A 10,528-nucleotide genomic window follows, 5' to 3' on the forward strand; every position below is an offset into this window, starting at 1 on the left:
AAGATGTGGCACATATATACAATGGAATATTACTCAGCCATAAAAAGAAATGAAATAGTTATTTGTAATGAGGTGGATGGACCACCTAGAGTCTGTCATACAGAGTGAAGTAAGTCACAAAGAGAAAAATAAATACCGTATGCTAACACAGATATATGGAATCTAAAAAAAAATTTTTATGAAGAACCTAGGGGCAGGACAGGTATAAAGATGCAGACATAGGAATACACTTGAGGACATGGGGAGGGGGAAGGGTAAGGTGGGACAAAGTGAGAGAGTTGCATTGACATATATACACTACCAAACATATAATAGCTAGCGGGAAGCAGCTGCATAGCACAGAAAGATCAGCTCGGTGCTTTGTGACCACCTAGAGGGGTGGGATAGAGAGGGTGGGAGGGAAATGCAAATGGGAGGGGATATGGCAATATATGTATACATATAGCTGATTCACTTTGTTATACAGAAGAAACTAACACAACATTGTAAAGCAATTATACTCCAATAAAGATGTTAAAGAAAAAAAGAAACAATAGTGCAGCCTTGAGGCAGGGTCCTGGTTTCCCCCAAGTGATATACATAACAATATCTTTGAACTGTTTTGCAGATACTGAAATCTCCAGCAGGTGGGAGAAATTAATGGTATGCTCCCCACAAGCACGTAGACCCCAGACTGGTTGGAACCAGAAAGTTGATGATGCTGACACCTACTTACCTCACCACCAACCAGTCAGAAGAAAGTCCACAAGCTGATCACATCCTCTTTGAACCATTTCTATAAAACTCCTCACTCTCCCCTCCAGGTCGGGACACACAGTTTTGAGGGCATTAGCCCACTGTGGCCCCCTTTGCCTGGCAAAGCAATAAAACTATTCTTTTCTACTTCACCCAAAACTCTGTCTCCAAGATTTAATTCAGTGTCAGGGTACAGAGGCCGGATTCAGCTTCCACTGTTGCCTTTTTCCATGATGGCCTCTCCATATGACCATAATTCTCTGATGCCTTTTCAGAAGAGAGTTAAGACCAGGACTAGCACTTTTCTTTAATATGTTGACATGTTCATAATATTTAGAAGAAATTTCTAAATATTTCAAGTAGGTGAGTAGCACCCTTACCTGGTTTCCAGAGATGAAATAGATCCCCTGTCACTCTTTTAACTCCTTTGCTTATTCCATAGGTGGATAATTGGGAAGAAGTAGACACTTTTATTCAAGTCTCATCTTAGGCAGAATTCCCAAAGTTTACTTTAAACTTAACACACATAAACATTCAGAAAGGAAATTTAATTTCTCAGTTCCAATTATAAATGTCCTGCTACATGACATTTGCCACTTAATATAATGTACCCCAGTCCAATCAGTGAGGGACAGTCTGAAGTGCACTGGTCTGGGACCAGGAGGGTCATGTAATGAAGTTTGTGACCAAGGTAAAGGGATTTAATTTTCAATTTCTCCTTTTTCCTCATCTGTAAAAAAAAATGTTTGGATTAGAGTGAAGTTCTCAACCAAATTATACAGAAGAATAGTAAACTATCCAATATCTGTACTGTGAACCTCAGGAATAAACAAATAGGATACAAGGCAGAAGAGCGGAAGAGGGCATGTTTTCAAGGCATGAAATAGAAGGTACTAAATTAACATTCCTTCTAACTCTGATATTCTGCTACAGCATGTGTTTCAGTGTATGACAAGAAATTTCTTGAAATTACCACACTCTCATCAAAAATGGGTTCCACATTCCCAAGTGGGAAAAGTGTATATATATATTTACACACACATACCATAGTGGCTATTTATTTTAATATTTTTAGAAAGTTTATGCCTTTGTACAGTTCTCAAATTTTCTACCAAGCCATATATTACATATTATATAATTTAAAAAAGAAAATGATCATTCTTTCCCCATAGTGACATACTCACTTGGTAGGGGGTTGTCCAACAAAAACCAATAGACTACATAATATGCCCCTGTCAGTTTCCAAAAGGGATCATACAGCAGCAGCAGCAATAATAATGATAGAAAACATTAAACTCTTATTTGAGCCCCACTTTTTGTTTTATACCTCTATTTTTGTGTTATATAATATAGTGAAACTTTCTTATTTATCATCTGCTAGACCCTGTTCTAAGCTCTTTAATTTAATCTTCATAAGAAACATATAAGAAAGGCACTATTATGATCCCTACTTAATAGATAAAGAAACCTAGGGATATGGAGTTCTACAATATCAGAATGACACACCAGCACATGAAATAGCAATGGGGGATCACATCAACACAAAGAACTCTGCAAAGGTGAAGTCCATTTCTCTGACAGCAGAGCATTTAGGAAGTGCTTTCCCTCTTTGCTCCCTAGAGCTGTGGGTCTCAATTGTGTTGACCTGACACATAAGTTTTGAGAGATGTGAGACATATTTTGTTACTAATACTAGTTCAAAGACCAAAGTTTGCCAATTACGTACTTTTTATTTTCACTTTTGCTGTGCCATTCGGCTTGTGGGATCTTAGCTCCCCAACCAGGGACTGAACCTGGGCCCGGGCAGTGAAAGCACAGTCTTAACCACTGGACCTAAAGGAAATTCCCTATTATGTACTTTTTTTTTTTTTTTGTGGTACGCGGGCCTCTCACTGTTGTGGCCCCTCCCGTTGCGGAGCACAGGCTCAAGACACGCAGGCTCAGCGGCCATGGATCACGGACCCAGGCGCTCCATGGCATGTGGGATCTTCCCGGACCAGGGTACGAACCTGTGTCCCCTGCATCAGCAGGCGGGCTCTCAACCACTGCGCCACCAGGGAAGCCCCCCAATTATGTACATTTTAAAGTTAAAAAAATTAAGTGTACAAAGATTGGCTGAATGGATACAAAAACAAGACCCATATATATGCTGTCTACAAGAGACCCACTTCAGACCTAGAGACACATACAGACTGAAAGTAAGGGGATGGAAAAAGATATTCCATGCAAATGGAAATCAAAAGAAAGCTGGAGTAGCAATTCTCATATCAGACAAAATAGACTTTAAAATAAAGACTACTAGAAGAGACAAAGAAGGACACTACATAATGATCAAGGGATCGATCCAAGAAGAAGATATAACAACTGTAAATATTTATGCACCCAACATAGGAGCACCTCAATACATAAGGCAAATACTAACAGCCATAAAAGGGTAAATCGACAGTAACACACTCATAGTAGGGGACTTCAACACCCCACTTTCACCAATGGACAGATCATCCAAAATGAAAATAAATAAGGAAACACAAGCTTTAAATGATACATTAAACGAGATGGACCTAATTGATATTTAGAGGACATTCCATCCAAAAACAACAGAATACACATTTTTCTCAAGTGTTCATGGAACATTCTCCAGGATAGATCATATCTTGGGTCACAAATCAAGCCTTGGTAAATTTAAGAAAATTGAAATTGTATCAAGTATCTTTTCCGACCACAATGCTATGAGACTAGATATCAATTACAGGAAAAGATCTGTAAAAATACAAACACATGGAGGCTAAACAATACACTACTAAATAACGAAGTGATCACTGAAGAAATCAAAGAGGAAATTTAAAAATACCTAGAAACAAATGGCAATGGAGACACAACAACCCAAAACCTATGGGATGCAGCAAAAAACAGTTCTAAGAGGCAAGTTTATAGCAATACAATCCCACCTTAAGAAACAGGAAACATCTCGAGTAAACAACCTGACCTTGCACCTAAAGCAGTTAGAGAAAGAAGAACAAAAAACCCCCAAAGTTAGAAGGAAAGAAATCATAAACATCAGATCAGAAATAAATGAAAAAGAAATGAAGGAAACGATAGCAAAGATCAATAAAACTAAAAGCTGGTTCTTTGAGAAGATAAACAAAATTGATAGACCATTAGCCAGACTCGTCAAGAAAAAAAGGGAGAAGACTCAAATCAATAGAATTAGAAATGAAAAAGGAGAAGTAACAACTGACACTGCAGAAATACAAAGGATCATGAGAGATTACTACAAGCAACTCTATGCCAATAAAATGGACAATCTGGAAGAAATGGACAAATTCTTAGAAATGCACAACCTGCCAAGACTGAATCAGGAAGAAATAGAAAATATGAACAGACCAATCACAAGCACTGAAATTGAAACTGTGATTAAAATCTTCCAATAAACAAAAGCCCAGGACCAGACGGCTCCACAGGTGAATTTTATCAAACATTTAGAGAAGAGCTAACACCCATCCTTCTCAAACTCTTCCAAAATATAGCAGAGGGAGGAACACTCCCAAACTCATTCTATGAGGCCACCATCACCTTGATACGAAAACCAGACAAGGATGTCACAAAGAAAGAAAACTACAGGCCAGTATCACTGATGAACATAGAAGCAAAAATCCTCAACAAAATACTAGCAAACAGAATCCAACAGCACATTAAAAGGATCATACACCATGATCAAGTGGGGTTTATTCCAGGAATGCAAGGATTCTTCAATATAAGCAAATCAATCAACGTGATACACCATATTAACAAATTGAAGGAGAAAAACCATATGATCATCTCAATAGATGCAGAGAAAGCTTTCGACAAAATTCAACACCCATTTATGATAAAAACCCTGCAGAAAGTAGGCATAGAGCGAACTTTCCTCAACAAATTAAAGGCCATATATGACAAACCCACAGCCAACATCGTCCTCAATGGTGAAAAACTAAAACCATTTAGACTAAGATCAGGAACAAGACAAGGTTGCCCACTCTCACCACTCTTATCCAACATAGTTTTGGAAGTCTTAACCACAAGAATCAGAGAAGAAAAAGAAATAAAAGGAATCCATATCAGAAAAGAAGAAGTAAAGCTGTCACTGTTTGCAGATGACATGATACTATACATAGAGAATCCTAAAGATGCTACCAGAAAACTACTAGAGCTAATCAATGAATTTGGTAAAGTAGAGGGATACAAAATTAATATACAGAAATCTCTGGCATTCCTATATACTAATGATGAAAAATCTGAAAGTGAAATCAAGAAAACACTCCCATTTACCATTGCAACAAAAAGAATAAAATATCTAAGAATAAACCTACATAAGGAGACAAAAGACCTGTATGCAGAAAACTATAAGACACTGATGAACGAAATTAAAGATGATACAAGTAGATGGAGAGATATTTCAAAATTTCAAAATTTGTTTGGAAAAACAAAAGACCCCGAATACCCAAAGGAATCTTGAGAATGAAAATCAAAGCTGGAGGAATCAGGCTCCCTGAATTCAGACTATACTACAAAGCTACAGTAATCAAGACCGTATGGTACTGGCACAAAAACAGAATGATAGATCAATGGAACAGGATAGAAAGACCAGAGATAAGCCCATGCACATATGGTCACCTTATCTTTGATAAAGGCAGCAGGAATGTACAGTGGAGAAAGGACAGCCTCTTCAATAAGTGGTGCTGGGAAAACTGGACAGGGACATGTAAAAGTATGAGATTAGATCATTCCCTAACACCATACACAAAAATAAGCTCCAAATGGATTAAAGACCTAAATGTAAGAACAGAAACTATGAAACGCTTAGAGAAAAACATAGGCAGAACACTCTATGACATAAATCACAGCAAGATCCTTTTTGACCCACCTCCTAGAGAATTGGAAATAAAAACAAAAATAAACAAATGGGACCTAATGAAACTTCAAAGCTTTTGCACAGCAAAGGAAACCATAAATAAGACCAAAAGACAACCATCAGAATGGGAGAAAATATTTGCAAATGAAGCAACTGACAAAGGATTAATCTCCAAAATTTAAAAGCAGCTCATGCAGCTCAATAGCAAAAAAACAAATAACGCAATCCAAAAATGGGCAGAAGACCTAAATAGGCATTTCTCCAAAGAAGATGTACAGACTGTCAACAAACACATGAAAGAATGCTCAACATCATTAATCATTAGAGAAATGCAAGTCAAAACTACAATGAGATATCAACTCACACTAGTCAGAATGACCATCATCAAGAAATCTAGAAACAATAAATGCTGGAGAGGGTGTGGAGAAAAGGGAACTCTCTTGCACTGCTGGTGGGAATGTGAATTGGTACAGCCACGATGGAGAACAGTATGGAGGTTCCTTAAAAAACTACAAATAGAGCTACCATATGACACAGCAATCCCACTACTGGGCATATACCCTGAGAAAACCATAATTCAAAAAGAGACATGTACCAAAATGTTCATTGCAGCTCTATTTACTAGAGCATGGAGATAGAAACAACCTAAGTGTCCATCATCGGATGAATGGATAAAGAAGATGTGACACATATATACAATGGAATATTACTCAGCCATAAAAAGAAACGAAATTGAGCTATTTGTAATGAGGTGGATGAACCTAGAGTCTGTCATACAGAGTGAAGTCAGAAAGAGAAAGAAAAATATCGTATGCTAACACATATATATGGAATTAAAAAAAAAATGTCCTGAAGAACATAGGGGTAAAACAGGAATAAAGACACAGACGTATTTGAGAATGGACTTGAGTATATGGGGAGGGGGAAGGGTAAGCTGTGACAAAGAGAGAGAGAGGCATGGACATATATACACTACCAAACGTAAGGTAGATAGCTAGTGGGAAGCAGCCGCATAGCACAGGGAGATCAGCTGGGTGCTTTGTGACCTTCTGGAGGGGTGGGATAGGGAGAGTGGGAGGCAGGGAGATGCAAGAGGGAAGGGATATGGGAACAGATGTATATGTATAACTGAATCACTTTGTTGTAAAGCAGGAACTAATAAAATTTTTTTAAATTGATTAAAAATAAATAAATAAATAAATAAGAAGTTAATTATGGAAATTAAGGTGCCTAGAGGACAGGGCTGGGACCAAGATGTAAGTCTCCATAAAGGAATAATCACTAACTGTTTTAGATGGGCAAGAGCGAATTGTGTTCTTGAAATTAATGGGTAAAATCCGCACACAAAGGCCTCTGTTCCACCATCATCCTATGAAGGGAGCCTGAGAGCAATCATCCCAGGAGGGAAAGATAAACAGAGTGGAATCCCTGGTACGGAGTGCCCTTTCCCGGCGGGGTGGGGACAAGTGGGTGTGGCTTAGCGTGGCGTCCTCTCGAGAGACCGTCAGAGCAAACGTCATAGTACCCAGCATCACTCTGGGCTGAGCTCGTGCCCGCGGCAACGGCGCCTGGAGAGGAAGCTTGTCCACTGCACCACTGAGGTGTAGGCCATGGGAGCACGAAGCAGTCGGATGCCATGGCACTGGTGGGGGCGTGCCCCAGAGGAGCCAGGTGCCAGTGCGGGGAATGATGAGGCTGAGGAGGCAGTAGTGGCAGAGAGAGAGGAAGGGAACGAGAGTGAAGAGGCCAGACCCGCCGCCCGTAAGAGGAGCCGCAAGCGCAAGACAGGCCCAGGGGAGCCGCTCACAAAAGAGCCCCGCCGGAAACGTGCTAAAGATCATTCAGGGTCCATTTATGAGGCACTCTTCCTGAGAGGAGAAGGGAGCGACGTGCGGATCTGCGCACTGGGGGAGGAGTGGAACTTGCATAGGGTCTACTTGTGCCAGTCAGGGTTCTTTGCTAGTATGTTCAGTGGCGCTTGGCGGGAGACAAACATGGATACTATAGAGATGCAGATGCCTGACGAGAACATTGATCGCGAGGCACTGCACGAGGCTTTAGGTTCCCTGTACCGAGGCTCCATTCTCATCCCACCCGGTCGAGTCGTCGCCATCCTGGCCACAGCCAGCATGCTGCAGCTGGACAAGGTGATTCAGCGGTGCGGGCAGGTCATGAAGGAGACTGTCAGTGCCCAGACCGTGTGCAGCTACTACTACTCTGCTGAAAGCTACGGACTCCAGACCATCAGGACCACGTGTGTTCAGTGGCTGCTGGACAACATGATGACCCTGTGTAGTGAGGGGCTATTGCGAGAAGTCAGCCTGGATCTGATGAAAGAGGTCGTTGCCTCTTCACGGCTCTTTGTGATGGGGGTGGAGATGAACGTGTACATCATGCTGAAAATGTGGATGTTCTTGCAGCTGCAGCCGACATGGAGGGGCCCGCGCAGTGCCCTATTGCCTGACACCAACTCATGGTTTGCCAGGTCCAGGAGGGATTCGGAGGGCACCCCTTTCCTGGAGACCGAGCAGGGCAGAGCCTTCGTGCCAGTGTTCCAGCAGCTGCGGCTTGCCTACATAATGTGCGACCCGATGTCAGCACACGTCATCCAGCAGGATGCGCTGATCCCTCCCTCTTGGTTGTGTCGCTTGTACAGTGAGCATTGCCTTGGCCCCCTCCGGGCTGAGCAGACCAGAATTGTCCGGCCCATGGGCGTCTACGTGTCCGACCCCCAGGGGAGAAGCATGCGGTGCGGGAGCCAGCTCCACAGGGACGAGCTGTGCAGCTGGCGGTGGGAAGGCTTCAAATTCTTCTGGGACCTGGTGCTGCGCTACGCCAACCAGCGCATCATTTGCCGGTGCAGCGCACGGAAAAAGTCCCGCAGCCTCGGGGTCAGTCTACTCGGGAGGAGAAAGGTCGCGTTCCGCCTGCGCCTGTTCTCCTTGGACAGGGATGGGAGAGCCGTTTTCAGGAAGGACACAGAATACCAGATGCTTTCCCTGAGACAGAATCAAGAGCTAGAGGTAATGAACCTGGAAAACCAAGACGTGGTTTTCCCCATATATGTGGCCTGTAACTTCCTGTACCTCCAGCGAGGGGAGCGCTTCCCAGGGCGTTTGCCCCTGTAAAGCAGCTCAGAGAACTGAGCAGCTCTTTCCTGGGGTCAGGGACGACCAGCTTGGTCCAGATGCCAGCTCCTTCTGTGGGACCAACCAGGCTTGCCCATCTCTGGTAACCAATTCTGTCAGAGGCTTTGTTGAACTGTAGCTCATAATACTTGAGATTGTTTACATGAGCATATGAAGAGGACACATTTTGAAGCCCCCCAAACTCCTCGAGAATTCATTTGGGCTGTGAACATGGCAACCTGTCCTCCTGGTTTAGGATCCATCGACACCACTCCCGCCCTGCCCATCATTTCTGTGAAGACAAAGAGCTATTGACTTTAAAGAGAAACTGTGAGCCTACCTACTCTACTACTCTTAGTGAAACTCTCTTAATATATGTGTTTCCTTTAGTTTGATTAAGTGAATGTTAAAGTAAAAAAAAATAACTGTACAATTTAGTGTTTTTTATTATATTCACAAAGTTGTACAAACACCACCACTAATTCCAGAATATTTCATCACCTCAGAAGGAAACCTCATACCCATTAAAGGTCACTCCTCAATCTTCCTTTCCCCCAGCTCATGGTAACTACTAATCTACTTTCTGTCTCTATCAATTTGCCTACTCTGGACATTTCATATAAATGGACTCCTACAAATATGTGTCCTTTTTTGTCTGCCTTCTTTCTCTTAGCATAACTTTTCAAGGTTCATTCATGTTGTAGATATGTCTGTACTTTGTTCCTTGTATGGCTAATAATATTCCATTGTATAGATACACCACATTTTGTTTATCCAGTCATCAGTTGGTGGACATTTGTGTTGTTTTCACTTTTTAGTTATTGTGAATAATGCTGCTGTGAATATTCATGTACAAGTTTTTGTAAGCTACTATATGTAAAATAGATAACCAACAAGGACCTACTGTACAGTATAGGGAACTATATTCAATATAGTTGAATATAGTTGTAATAACCTATAATGGAAAAGAATCTGAAAGTTTTATATATATATATAACTGTAAAAGTTATATATATATATATATATATATATATATATATATATATAACTAAATCACTCTACTGTACACCTGAAACATTATAAATCAACTATACTTCAAAAAAAAGTTTTTGTGTATATACCTAGGAATGGAATTGCTGTGTTATATGGTAACTTTATGTTTAGGTTTCTGAGGAATTGCCAGACTTTTTTCCCAAGTGGCTGCACCATTTTACATTCCCACCATTGGTGTATGAAGATTCCAGTTTCATCACATCCTCACTAATATGTGTTACTGTCTTTTAAAAAAATGTAGCCATTTTACTGGGTGTGTTTACTGCAATTTCACTGTGGTTGTGATTTGAATTATCTAAATGACTAGCAATGTTGAGCATCATTTCATGTACTTATTGGCCATTTTTATGTAGTCTTCAGAGAAATAACTATTCAAATCACTTAACCATTTTTAAGTGGGTTATTGTCTTTTTTTATCGTCAAGTTGTAAGAGTTGTTTATGTGTTCTGGTTAATTTCCAGAGTTCTTGAAAAGTTGATTTAGAATATTTGTCAGTGTTCTCATGGCTTTTATGAAGGAAAATATTTTCATACGCCCTAGCTCCACCATTCCCAAAGGCCTTCCCTAATTAGATACTTTTTAAAAAATAAATAAATTTATTTATTTATTTATTATTTCTGGCTGTGTTGGGTCTTTGTTGCTGCATGTGGTTTTTCTCTAGTTGTGGCGAGCAGGGGCTACTCTTGGTTGTGGTGCGTGGGCTTCTCATTGCAGTGGCTTC

At 40.8% G+C, this 10,528-nt stretch overlaps 1 protein-coding gene across 1 annotated transcript; it reads left to right on the plus strand.

The window, feature by feature from the left end:
* Nucleotides 1-7,236: 7,236 nt before the first annotated feature.
* Nucleotides 7,237-8,754, plus strand: LOC309796985 (germ cell-less protein-like 1; the record flags this gene model as incomplete). Its single annotated transcript, XM_082610362.1, has 1 exon — nt 7,237-8,754. The coding sequence occupies one exon, from the start codon at nt 7,237-7,239 to the stop codon at nt 8,752-8,754; it is 1,518 nt and encodes a 505-aa protein (XP_082466488.1).
* Between the last annotated feature and the right edge of the window lie 1,774 nt (nt 8,755-10,528).

Source organism: Mesoplodon mirus (assembly GCF_964341445.2).
Source record: "Mesoplodon mirus genome assembly, chromosome: X".
NCBI classification, from domain to species: domain Eukaryota; kingdom Metazoa; phylum Chordata; class Mammalia; order Artiodactyla; family Ziphiidae; genus Mesoplodon; species Mesoplodon mirus.